Genomic DNA, 14,130 nt, shown 5'->3' with positions numbered 1-14,130 from the left:
TATTTATTTATTTTTTTAATGTGTAAAAATCAATTTATTATACAACAATCATACAGAATGCTTTTTATCTACAAAGAAAAATGACTTCCCCTGCCTCCCTCGCCACCCTAATCATGATATTATGTTCTTAAGATGTAAGTTCTCTCAAGGGAAAACCAAAAAAGTGACATCCTTATTTTCCAAATAAGCCCCCAGGAATATCATAAAATGCTATTGCAAAGAACTAGAGTGGTCTCTTACACACAAAGTGCTGTTCTCCACATCTATTTATTTTTAAATTGCATTTCCACAGGAAGTTTAAGCTACTGAATTAATATTAAGCATGCAAAAGCACTAAATCCTTTAACACTAAGATCAGCCTTTAGATCACATCAAAATAGATAATACTTTAAAAATTAAGAAATGAACTATAAACAGGAAACATAAACAGAAGTATTTTTATATGAAGTTAATAAATACATCCAACAAGGTATTAAGGAATAGTAGCCACAAAATAAGTTCCAAAAATATCATAAATCTTAAGTAGGAAATTTGAAATGACTAAATTTCTGGGGTTTTTTAAGTGATAAGCCTGGTAAATTAGAATCAAATGCTGTTGTTAAGTAATGACTTCCTTACTAGCTATCGAAAACGTCTATAATCATACCTGTTGGTACCTGGACACCGGGTACGTCAGCTTCACATCAAGTTTGGGATTGTACTGAGCCAGAGATTCGTGATGATAGTGGTTAATGAGCTCCACCACAGAATTAAAGGTCAGAGGATCAGAAAAGCCATATTTACCATCTCGATGATAGATCTTTATTAACTTATTATTGCCTCCCTTCCTGTGAACAACAAGACAACAACTGTAGAATTTTTTCCCCCAAAATTCTATTGAAGTGCTACCTTCATACGGAGATACAGAAGTTTGGATCACATAATAAACATGTTTTACTATGTTAATGAGACTGGAACGTGTGAAAAGGCATATATAATTATATGTGTAAAAGTATATATTATCTATTATTTTTACAAGTATTTCTTTTGTCTATAAAATGTCTTGGTTCCTAAAGGTCAACATACCTATGCAGCATTCAGTATCAACAAATTTAGCAAAAATAATCACTTAAGAAAAATAAAACGGAAGTAAATTGTATCTTTTGTTTATTTTGGAATGAATTTTCTAACTTAAATTCTAACAATATTTTTTCAGGAAGAACAGAGACAATCTCTTTAGAACCTACAGATGCGTGGTTGTGTGCCTGTGGAGGAACGCAGAAGCCCCTCTATATGATGAAGGATGATAAACATTTGTCACACAATCACCAACACACTCAAGGTTTTATTGTTAATGCACACAGTTAAGCTCCTTGAATGATTTATAACTGAGTAATTAATCTGGCACTTTACATTATTTTGCTTTTATATTTGCTTATAATTCTTGGAAATAACTATTTACTTAGGCCATCGCAAAGTGTAAATGATTCAACCATCATTCAGCTGTTTTACAAAATATAGCTTTTGAAGAGCCATTTATATCAGGTGGGTGTAATTGGACACTTGAATGGTTCAGACCACTTTCATTTACTGAGTCATATCCAATAATCCCTTAAAAAATAATTTTAAATGGCAATGTTTTGCAAGTCCCATAAGGTATAATCTAAAACCACAGCAGGTTGATTCATCGTATCATAGCAAAACTCTGCACCACACACACTCAACTCTTCCTATAGCAGCATGCAGACTTAATGGGGGAAAAAATATGCCTCTACATTGCTTGATGCCATGCTATTACACATGATAAATGAGGCACTGGGATTTGTGAAAGGTCAAACACAATAGGTTTCAATCTATGGGTTGATTTAAACTAAATAATGCTTAGAAAGTCAGTATTTAGATGGATGAAGAAGTATTCCTATAAAATGTAAATTAGAAGGACCAGCTAATCATATGTAGTTACTATACTATGTGTATGTACACCCACACATATACTCATAATAAATGCAAGCTGGTCTCTCTGCTAGAGAAAAGTTAAAAGGCACTCATTCATTCAAAAAAATTTATGGAACATCTACTATGTGCCAGAAACTGTAGGAGGCACAATGGATATCACGATAAACAAGCCAGATACAAGAGTTCATGCTCTTATGGAACTTCCAGTTTAGGAGAATGAGGAACATTATCTCCATCTTTAAGTTTATAATGAAGATAAAGAATTTCTCATCAAAGTAGAACAAAAAAATAAACAACTATATATATATCAAATGGTAATAAGTCCTATGGGAAAAAATAAAGCAGAGAAAAGGGAAGAGAGAGTTCTAGGGGCTGAGCGATTGCTATTTTATATATGTTACACAGCAAAAACCACTCTGTTCAGGTGACATGTAAGCAGTCCTAAACGAAGTGAGGGGGTCAGCACAGTAGCTATCTGGGGTAAAAGTTTTCCAGGCAGAGGGAACAGCAAGTACAAAGCCCCTGAGGTAGAAGCATCCTTGACATTTCAAGGAACAGCAAGGAGGCCAGTGATGCTGAGGCTGAATGAGCAAAAGGGAGAGCAGTAGGAGAGGAAATAGAAGACGTAAAAGAAGCTTAGATCATGCAACAGCCTGTAGCCCATTGTAAGAGCTTTGGCTTCTGCTGAGTAAGACAGGGAGAAATGAGAAGGTTTTGAGCAGAATGATATCACCTGTCTTGTGTTTTAAAAGGCTCATTCTAGCTGCTAGGGTAAGAAGAGACCATTCAAAGTTGGCAGGGGTAGAAGCAGAAAGACCAGCTGGGAGACTATTAAAATAATCTAGGCAAGGGATGAGGTGTCTTGGACAAGGGTAGTAGCAGTGGAGATACTGAGAAATGCTGAGATTCTGAATATATTTTGAAGAGAAAGCTGACAGGACGTCCTGATGGCCTGGATATGGATATGAACGAAAGAGACAAGATAAAGATGATTTCAAGGTTTTTATCTTACGCAATTAGAAGAATGGAATTGTTATTTATTGAAATGAAGAAGGTTACACAGAAAGAACATGATTAAAGGGAAAAAAAATTTTGGTTTTAGACATGTTATGTTTGAGATGACTAGTGAACATCCAAGAGCAGATGATCAAGCTGCCTACGTGAAGAGTCTAAAGTTCAGAAGAAAGGTCTGGGCTAGAAGTATACAATCAGGAGTTGTCAGCCTGTAGATGTTATTTGAAGATGAGCATAGCTGAACAAGAGAAGAGGCCTAATGTCTAAGCCCTGGAGTACACAAATGTTCAGCAGTCAGGGAAATGAGGAAGAACCAGCGGAGGAAACCAACAGAGAGCAACTAATGAAGTAAAAGGAGAACTAACAGCATGGTATCCTAAAAACCAATTTTTAAAAAAGCAGCGCAACAAAGAGAAAATGATCAATTGGGTAAATGATCTTGGGGCTTGGCAAAGTAGAGACCACTAAGTGATCTTGACAAAATGGTTTCAGTGGAATGATTAGGATGAAAGCCTAACTCGGATGGATTAAAGAGAATAAAAGAAGGGGAAGAAGAAAGGCCTATAGACAACTGTCTTGAGGAATACTGCTGTAAATGGGAGCAGAGAAACAGAAGAGTAGTGGGAAAGAGATATAGCATCAAGGGGATTTTTTTTATTATTCTTAAGTGGGAGACAGTATAGCTTATTTATATGCTGATGCTAATGGCTCAGTAGAGAAACAAAAACTGTTGATCCAAAAGAAAGGACAAGATAATTCCTCGGCGATGTCCTTGAGCAGATTAGAGGGATGCAATGGGATGGGATCCAGCCCACAAGTAGAGAGGTGGATGCTGGACGTGGACATAAACAGTCATCCACTGGAACGAGAAAAAGGTAGAGTATTCACATTCTGACACAAATATGTTTGGCAGCTGTGGTAATAGGAGCATGAGGGAGTTGGATCTCTACTGACTGCTTCCATGTTCTTAGTGAAACAGGAAGCAACCTCTTTAGTTAAAAGGGGGAAGATGGGGGCCAGCCTGGTGGCACAGCAGTTAGGTGCACACGTTCCGCTTTGGTGGCCCGGGGTCTGCCAGTTCGGATCCAGGGTGCGGACATGGCACCGCTTGGCAAGCCATGCTGTAGTGGGTGTCCCGGATATAGGGTGGAGGAAGATGGGCATGGATGTGGGCTCAAAGAGAGGAGGATTGGCGGAAGATGTTAGCTCAGGGCTAATCTTCCTCAAAAAAAAAGGAAAAGGGGTGGGGGGAGATGGGTTGTTGATTTGAAGAGGAAAAAAAGAACATATGAAATTGTCATCTAGGAAAGTAGGAGAGCAAATGGACTGCAGAAATGCAAAAATTCAGCTGGGCAGTACTAAAGGCCCACTTAAGATCAGGAGTCACGAACTTAATGTGAGACCAGTCAGCACGATGTATTTTTCTCCACGTCCAGCTGCCCAGGTATAGGCAAGGAATAGATGGAGAGTTGAATTTAACCAGTGCTGGAACAGTTAGGGGACTACAATGGAGAGGCAGAGGAGCAAGTTTGTTGAGGAGATATTCACAAGGGTAATTTTAATAAGGGATCATGGACTCTAAGCAGAGAAGGAGGGAAGTGAAGACACGAAGGAATTGAGGAATGGTGAATTTTTAATTATATGTCTCTCTCTCTCCCTCACTGTAATCTTCTTGAACAGAAGAATCATGCTATTAAATCAAAACTACACTAAGATATCACCTTACACCCATTAGAATGACAAAAATATCTAAAACTAATAGCAACAAATGTTGAAGAGGTTGTGGAGAGAAGGGAACCCTCATACAGTGCTGGTGGGAATGCAAACTGGTGCAGCCACTATGGAAAACAGTATGGAGATTCCTCAAAAAATTAAAAATAGAACTACCATACGATCCAGCCATTCCACTACTGGGTATCTATCCAAAGAGCTTGAAGTCAGCAATTCCAAAAGTCCCATGCACCCCAATGTTCATTGCAGCATTCTTTACAATAGCCAAGACGTGGAAGAAACCTAAGTGCCCATCAACAGATGAATGGATAAAGAAGATGTGGTATATAATACAATGGAATACTACTCAGCCATAAAACAGAACAAAATCATTCCATTTGCAATAACATGGATGGACCTTGAGGGAATTATGTTAAGTGAAATAGCCAGTTAGAGAAGGATAATCTCTGTATGACTCCACTCATATGAGGAATTTAAAAATGTGGACAAAGAAAACAGATTAGTGGCTACCAGGGGAAAGGTGGGGTGGGGGGTGGGCACAAAGGGTGAAGTGGTGCACCTACAACACGAATGACAAACATTAATGTACAACTGAAATTTCACAAGATTGTAACCTATCATTAACTCAGTAAAAAAAAAAAAGAAGAAGAAGAATCATGCTATTCCTTCTTGTGTCCCAGCACCCGGCCCAATGTCTGGCATATAGTAGATTCCTAAAGATTTGTTAACTATCTAGATTTTCTACAATGAATACTATTTACTGGTTTAAAAAATGGTTATTGGATTGAAAAATCTCTCTTCCTCATCACCTACTCTCTGCAGTCTGATTTCACTCTCACTCCTCCCATTTGAGGGTCACAATGACTTTTCTCAAATTCAGATTCTGCCTCCTCTCTCTACCCCAGGCTCAGATTCTTTGCAGTAACTGAAATTTCTACTCTCCCTTCCTTCTTGATATTTCATCGTCCCATGACTTCTATGACATTACTCTTTTCTCTCAACCTCTTAGACCGCTATTCCTCCGCCTCCTTCCTGCTGCTAAACACAGTTATTCCCTTAAAAAAAATTTGCCTTCAGCCTCTACCATTATTTCCCTCTATATCCTCTTTCATTAAAATCCCATTTACTCTATGTAGACGGTACCTGAATCTTTTTCTGGCCCTATACTCTCTCCTAAGCATTAAATCTACATTTCTAGCTATATTCTAGAAATATTTTTACCTGGAAGTTTTGGAGCAGCTAAAAATCAACATCTATCCCCTCTTCCCCAATAAAATAACTGCTCCTGACTTCCCTATTTCTATAGATGGCACATTCATTCTAAGCCCAGCAGACTCAAACCACAGTCACCTTCAAATCCCCCTCAACCTCATGCCTATTCTATTATCAAATCCCTTTTGCTCTTAGCTCCATGTCACCTCCTCAACTCCTTTCCTTAAAGCCACTATCCTACGTAATAGTGTATTTGATCTTGGGGCTGGCCCTGCGGCCTAGCGGTTAAGTTCAGCCCACTCCAATTTGGTGGCCCAGGTTCAGTTCCCAGGTGCAGCAGACCTACACGACTCGTTGGCGGCCATGCTGTGGCAGCGACCCACATACAAAATAGAAGAAGATTGGCACAGATGTTAGCTCAGGGTGAAACTTCCTCAGCAAAAGAAAAACAAACAGTTTATTTGATCTTTCAATCATGTCATTCCTCTGTTTAAAACCCTTTATTGATTTTTCTTTTTGCACTTAGAAATAAAATTCAAATTCCTTACTGTGACTCACTAGGCTCTCTGCATCTAGTTCCTTTCCATTTTCAACTTCATCTCCCACCACTCCGTGGTTCACACTGTACGCCAGCCACAGTGGGCTCTATATTCACTAGAGCCACTAAATCTTTCCCAAATCAGTGTCTTTGTGTTTTCTGTTCCCTCTCTCTGGAACACTTTTCCGGCTGGCTCTTTCTAATTTTCCAGTTTTCAGGTCATAACCTCAGAGAGCCCCTCCTTCTCAAAACTATCTTAAATTCCCTTTCCTCATATTGTCTGTCATATAACCCTATGCATTCACTATAAAGAGCTTCTTACACTGTGAAGTTATCTCATTTCTTTTTTATACGTTTATTTTGTCTCCCTCTCCTCCACTCCCACCCCACCCCTGAATATAAACACTATGGACAAGAGACCATGTCTGGCTTGTTCATCATTTCCTTGTCCTAGAACAGTATCTAGAACATTTTGGACACGCAATAAATATTACATGATTAAAGAATAAATTCTATTCTGGATCACCATTATCACTCAATTCATAACAGCCTTCTAACTCTTTACTAATCTCTATCCTCTTTCATTCTTTCTATTCAAATACAGTCTGATCATATAACTTCCCTGCTGAAAATATGCAATGGTTCCCCCTGCCTACCTACCATATTAAATACAAGCTCCAAATTTTAGAATTCAAGGCCCTCTTCAACATGATCCTTTTCCAACCTTCCATCCCCTACCACTTTTTCCTCTTAACAAACTTTACCCTCTAGCCAAACGGGACTACATCTCGCAGAACAGGGTTCTATAGTTTTTAACCTCATATCTTTGTTCCTACTGTTACCTCATCCTGCAACCTCCCCTCCACTTTCTACATATCCAAACCTATCCCCTTCAAGATAGACTGTAAGTGCAATTTCTTCCATGAACTACAGCTTTCGATACCATCTCAACAAGATACTTCTTCCCCTCCTTTGAGATTCCAAAGAACATTGTTTGAACTTCTCCTATTATTTTAGTTTAATTCAAAGCAGTCTTTTTATTCCTTTGCCCTCACTAGACTAAGTCTTCCTTGAGACAAAGTTTTAACTCACTATTAGATCCTCTGCAGAGTAACTACTACTAAGCTATGAGTATTTACTAAATTAAGACCGTCACTTTTCTGCCAGCGAAATCTATCAAGGCCCAGCTCAACTGTCATTTCCTCTGAGAAACCTTCTCTTTGTCTTTCTCTCATTTATTCCTTCCTTCATTCAGATATTTACTAAGTACTTACTACATGTCAGATCTTGTGCTAGATCCATGAAAACTTTAAAACATTCTTGCCAGTGTCCATTGACTGATGGATAAACAAAATGCAGCATATACATACAATAGATATTATTCAGCCTTAAAAAGGAAGGAAATTCTGACACATGCTACAATTTGGATGAACTGTAAAGACATTTTCTACATGAAATAAGCCAGACACAAAAGGATAAATATTGTATGGTTCTACTTATATGAGGTGGCTGGAACAGTCAAACTCACAGAGACAGAAAATAGAACAACAGTTACCTGGGGCTGGGGGAAGGGGACCATAATGAGAACTCTAATATAACACTTAACGCATTTCATTACAGTATAGTATATATGTGTCTCTCCTATTACACAATTACACACTTGGATTATCAACTCTTGAGAGCAAAACTGTGTCTTATTCATGTCCATATTCATGGTCCTAGCACAATATTCAGCACAAAGATAATCCTCTACACTTTAAAGCTGCCAAAAAATAAAATAGGCTGCCTCAAAAGGAAGTTGCTAGCTCCCTATGATGGAAAGATTACATGAAGCTCAATGGCCCTTTCTGAAAAACGCTATGCAGGAAATTCCTACATCTGGAGAAACCTAGTTGAACCAGGCAGTATTAAAGATCCCTTCCAGCTGTAGATCTCTAGCATAAGAATTCTCATGGTGACTCATGAGACTAGGAGACAGTGAGTGGGACCGCTTGCTGGCCTTTGCTCTTGAAGAGCACCACAGCTTCAGGTAGTGTAATTTTACAGGCTCTTTTCCTCATCCCAAAGATACAAAATTTATTGATTTTAAGCTAATTGCAATTAGGGATCTACCCATCACAAAATAAAATCATGTTCCAAATAAATAAGGCCATTCATTCGTTTAATAAATATTTACTAGGCACCCATTATCTAATGCCTATCCATTATCACGTACTTATCTAGATTCTGGGGATACAGCATACATTAAACAAATCCCCAATCTCAGAGAACTTAAATTCCAGCGGGATGAAACAGACAAGGTGGGAGAAGAGAAGAAAATAGACAGTGAGCAGCCCAAACAGAGAATTAAATTGAGCAATATATATCCTCAGACGGCTACTTTGGATTGAGTGGTTAGGTAAGACTTGCAGAGGTGGCATTTATGCAGAGATCTAAATGACAAAAAGGAACCAATTCTGCAAAGATCAGAAAGAACAGCTATGCAAATAGCAGACGGAACAGCTACTGCAAAGGCTCTAAGGCAGGATATAAGCCTCACTTGTCCGAGGTACAGAAAGGCAGGTAGGATTCAATGTAGTGGATACAGAGGGAGAGTGGCAAGAAATGAAGTGTAAAAAGTAGACCAAGACCAGGTCAAAGAGAGTTTTGTTAAGTTAGAACAAAATCCAAATTCTTTATCTTAAATGCAGTAGGGAAACTCTTAGAGAGTTTTAAGCAAAGGAGTAATCAGACTCATATCTTAAAATGATCACTCTGGCTACTGTGCCGAAAATGGTCAACAGGGGTGGGGAAGGTTAGAAGTTGTAAGATGCTGGGAGGCCTGTTAGGAGGCGACTGCAAAAGATCAAGCAAGACGATAGTGGCTTCAATTGGATGGTAGAGAAATGTGAAGAGATTATGAATATAGGTTTGGAGGTAGAGTTAGCAGGACTTATTTAATGATGGATTAGATGTGAGGGTGAGGGAAAGAAAGGAAAAAAAGATTTGTGGCTTGAGTAACTGTAGAGATAGTGGTTCTATTTCTGAAAAAGGAAAGACTAGAAGAGAAACAGTTTGGATAGGGGAGTTGGGTTAGAAATCAAGAATTCTGCTTTGACCATGTTAAAATCAGTGTGTCCCCTAGTTATCTAAGTGGCAAAGTCAAGTAGGCAACTGGATACATGTACCTGGAGTTCTGAAGGTCAGAGATGGAGATGAGGTTTATGAATCATCACCATGTAGTTGTATATTAAAGCCATGGGACAGGACAAGCTCAAGAAAGAATACAGAGAAGAGAAGGAGGTTCAAGTCTGAGCCCTGCAACACTTAACATTTAGATACTGAACAAAGGAGTGGCCTAGAGTTAGGAAGAAAATCAGAGAGTGTGATGTCACAACAGTCAAGACAATAAACTTTCTAGGAAAAAGTGTCTATGACTAATGTTGCTAAGAGGTCAAGTAAGGTAAGAAGAGAGAAGTGGCCACTGGTTTAGCAGTCCCTGTAGAGTGGTAGAAACAGAAGCCTGACTAGAGGGGGAAAACATCGTGTTGAATGAATCACTGTAGAACACTGACTACTCCTCAGCACAACTGAAGTCCCAAAGCATTAACTTCTTAATGTCTTTACCAGAAACTAATATAGTGACTCCAAATTTCTAGCATAAAATACAGCATTATTTTTCCTAAAGATACTAGGCTGGAAAGGCAGCAAAGAGTCAGATAAATCTAGATTTGAACCCATCCTCTGCCACTTACTAGCTATGTGTCTTTAGGCAAGTCTCTTGACCAGGTTAAGCTTCAGTTGCCTCATCTATAAAACAGAAATATTAATAATACCTATATTTTATCAGATTGTTGTGAGGAATAAGATATTGTATGTAAAATGCTACTTAGTACAAAGGAGTTGTTATTGTTACTGTTGTTATCATCAATTTTTTTTTAGAAAATCCCTTTTTAATAAAATCACAAGACTTTATTGTAATTAGGCTATTTTAATTATTAAAATTAAATGTGGAATTATCTAACAGTTTTACTAATCTTTTAAAATATATATCCCATCTTTGTAAATATAAAAAGTGATACATCCACCACTTATGAGATTCTAATATGCCCACATGGATGGCATGATACAAGCTGAGAACTGCTTTATCTTCTATGTATCCTCATCAGCCTAAATTATGTTGAGTTTTACTCTATGAAGTCTGCACTGAGAAAAATAACAGGGTTATAAGAGGGGTGGATTCACAACATAGCATTAATAACCTTAGGCTGTGCCTGTGACTTCTGCTTCACTCATAAGTTCAACAGTACGCTTCTTAATTCCTTACATTTACACATTTTCACCTTTTTGTTTTATTGTTATGTAAAAATAAAAATTGTTGCCATTTTTATATGACATTTAAATATTTAACATATAGAAAAAGGACAGTTAGCCAAAAAACTAAAAATTAGGCATCTAAATTAAATAAAAATATGAAAAAATGTGTATATAAAGTTTTAAATAAAATAAAGAAATCTTAGTATTACAGCCCTTTTAGAATTGTCGAACAGATTTTCTGGTCCTCGCCAGAAGACCCCCCCCCACCAAATAAATAAATAAATAAAATAGATAAAAAATAAAAACAAAGAAATCTTTGTAAACCTAGACATAAACAATGCTAGTAGAACACTAGCCAAAATGCTGAAAAATACTCACCGCAAAGTCAAAGTGTAATCTCCCTGCATTTTTGTTGAGGCATCTCTGACCAAGAAGGTACCATCTGGCATGTCTCGTAATTTGTCATTTACCTCCTCCCTGAAGAACAGAATTATAGGAAAAATGAAAAAAACGTAAGCATCAATTGTTCTTTTCACATATTATCACTAAGGCTAGTTGGGAGGTAGATATGTCTAAGGTTACCAAATCATGGGGGCCCTCAGAGGTCACTTAGTTCTTCTCCCTACATATGTTCTTTCTGTTTTGATTTTCAGTGTTATGCAATCTAAAGAGGGACTATTTGCTTTTTAAACTTCCAGATTTCAACTGTCTGTAGGGGATAACATTTCCATTAAGACTTTAGGGTTACCTTAGGCAGGTCTAAACTTGTAGAGTTTCAGGAAAGTCCGGCAGCTGTTTAGAAAGAAGGTTATATTTAAGCAACAGTGGCAGCTGTGTCTGAGCAGAGGGGGCAAAATTCACTAAGTTCACAACCTTTCAATATAATAGTCTCCAATTTGAATTTCTACTGATAACAAATTTCTTCTGCAGTGTTGGTTTAGGACTTTAAGGAACAACACTAGAACATTCAAAGGAAATGGCAGGGCATAAAAGACCCTTGAATTATAGAATCACAGGGTCTTAAAACATAAATTTAAATGGTATTTAAATATAATAGATCTTTTTATTGTGCAATGCTAAAATAAAAGTTTTCTGATCAATTTTAATATAAAATACATTAAGTCTTCTGCAAAAAATTAAACACAGAATTGGTGTATGACCCAGAAATTCCACTTCTGGGTATACACCCAAAAGAATTGAAAGTAGGGACTTGAACAAATATTTATACATCAATAGTCATAGCAGCATTATGCACAACAGCCAAAAGCTGGAAACAATCCCAATGTTCATCAAAGCCAAAATTCCAGATAAATAAATTAAAATGTGGTATATACATATAATGGAATACCATTCAGCCTTAAAAAGAAAGGAAATTCTGACACATGCTACAACATGGATGAATCTTGACGACATTATGCTAAGTGAAATAAGTCAGTCACAAAAGGACATATATTGTATGATTCCACCTATATTAGGCACCTACAACAGTCAAATTCACAGAAATAGAAAGTAGGATGGTGGTTGCCAGGGGCTGGGGAGAAGAGGAGGAAAGGGGAGTAAGTGTTTAACGGATAGAGTTGGAAAGATGAAATAGTTCTAGAGACAGATGGTGGTCATAGTTGAACAACAATGTGAATGTACTTTATGCCACTGAACTGCACATTTAAAGATTCTTAAATGATGAGGGGAAAAAAATAAGAAATGAGCGCCACTTTGGCAATGGGAGAAAAGGGACAAGAGAAAGAGAAGGACATGTCTTCAGCATCAATGTATATATATTTTTTCCTTCTCTAGGTTCAAAATTTTCCAAAACCACATTTTACCCAAAAAGCAAATCTGTCCTAGAGTCTTGTTTCTCAAAATGAGCTGTGTGAACAGTGCATCAAAATGACCTGGGGAGATTGTTAAATGGAGGTTCCTACGCCCCATCCCAATTGATTCTTGTGCATGCAAAGATTGTGGAACCATTGCCTTAGAAACAGAAAGGTAAGGAAAATTAAGTACCTATAAGTATCTTTTATCCTAAAACCCGTAGCTATCCTAAGTGTATGTTTCATTTATTCAGAAATCTATCCTCAATATAGTATTAAAAGTAATAGTTAATCACATCCATAATTTAAAGATTTTCTTGTCACTTTTTGATAGGGGAAAAAAACATTTAGAAACTTTTGAAATGTCCTAACACATTTTCAAAATGGTAACTAATCTTTAAATGACAAATAGTGGGGCAGTAAAATGTTTTAACTACTAATTCTCAAAAACGATTTTTTTTAAATTGTATTTAATTATAGTAGCATTCTTGTTACCTTGAAATATCCCCCCAGTACCATTCTGCATCCTGAAGAGAAACAGAACTGTCCTTTATTCCATTTGAAATGCCTGAAGTCATTGGCTTAGGTGGCTTTGGTGGAAGAGCTAGAAGAGAAATAAACATTATTTTGTAGATGTAAATTATTATTTGTTTTCTAATTTCCTCAGTCAGGAACAGCTTATTAACCAATGAATGTTAAGATTCAAATAATTATAAATCAAATTAAGTATTATTTTATGTTAAATGTTGAACATTAGCCAAAGAAGGAATCCTTTTAGAATTCTACCAATAATTGCCTGAAAAGTGAAACTGTCCAGCTATTTGGGTTTTTTCCCTTCTTAAAAAAGTATTAACTTTTAATTCTGAACAGACATCCAAAAAAACTTCACTATCTCTCAAAAGACAATGCGAAGTCCCTTCATAAACAATTCAGTCCAAAAGTCATTAAGCAGGACTGGTCATGATGGCCAAGAGTTCGTATCAGAGTCCAAAGCAGGTGAGAGAGAATTATGTCCATAAAGGGGGGCAGCAGCACAGCCCAAGATCTCAGAGCTCAAGCAGGGTGAAGAGATGCGCGGGGTGTTGAAGCTCAGTGAAGTAATAAGGGCATTGGCATGGGGCCCGGGTGGCACAGAATGTTGGAAACCTAGCCAATGAGGACACATTGAGGTGGGTATCCCAATGCAATGGGACAATGCCAGATAAGAGTGAAAAGTTTCCACTTGAGTAGGGGATGGGAGGTGGCAGGGGAAATGCAGCAATAGCTATAAGAGATTGGGTACATACAGAGAGATGGATCAAATAAGTAAACCTATTAAAGATAATAGAAGCCAGGTTTCTTATAGTCTAAAAAGGAAGTTACAAATACAGAAAGGTAAAAAAATAGAATGAACCCTCTGGTTTGGACTGGAATGGCAGCTATTGATGTGAACTCAATATATAGACAGACAGAAGTAAATGTCTGTACATATAGGGAATACGACTCTTCCCTAGCTCTGTCCTGAGAGGTCCTGGGATCAGCAATAGCCCAATATGCACACCTAGCACCCAGATCTTGGTTTCTCATGCTATTCTCTACTGAAAGGAACCAGGG

At 37.5% G+C, this 14,130-nt stretch overlaps 1 protein-coding gene across 8 annotated transcripts in view; it reads right to left on the bottom strand.

Annotated features, from left to right (window-relative positions):
- The window catches only part of PIK3R3 (phosphoinositide-3-kinase regulatory subunit 3), a 108,977-nt gene that overhangs the window by 39,440 nt on the left and 55,407 nt on the right, over positions 1-14,130 (bottom strand). For 5 of the 8 annotated variants that reach the window (XM_023630783.2, XM_070260043.1, XM_070260042.1 and 2 more), the window contains 3 exons: positions 13,033-13,141; positions 11,105-11,203; positions 647-827 (listed from right to left, as the gene is read on the bottom strand). In XM_023630783.2, coding sequence (XP_023486551.1) covers positions 647-827; positions 11,105-11,203; positions 13,033-13,141 — 389 coding nt within the window. Of the gene's footprint in view, positions 1-646; positions 828-11,104; positions 11,204-11,474; positions 11,519-13,032; positions 13,142-14,130 lie in introns of all 8 variants that reach the window. The other 3 variants (XM_023630814.2, XM_070260045.1, XM_070260044.1) reach the window with 1 other exon arrangement.

Source organism: Equus caballus, chromosome 2 (assembly GCF_041296265.1).
Source record: "Equus caballus isolate H_3958 breed thoroughbred chromosome 2, TB-T2T, whole genome shotgun sequence".
Taxonomy (NCBI): Eukaryota; Metazoa; Chordata; class Mammalia; order Perissodactyla; family Equidae; genus Equus; species Equus caballus.
Note: the sequence above shows the minus strand (reverse complement) of the source record. Positions and strands in the feature narration are given on the sequence as shown.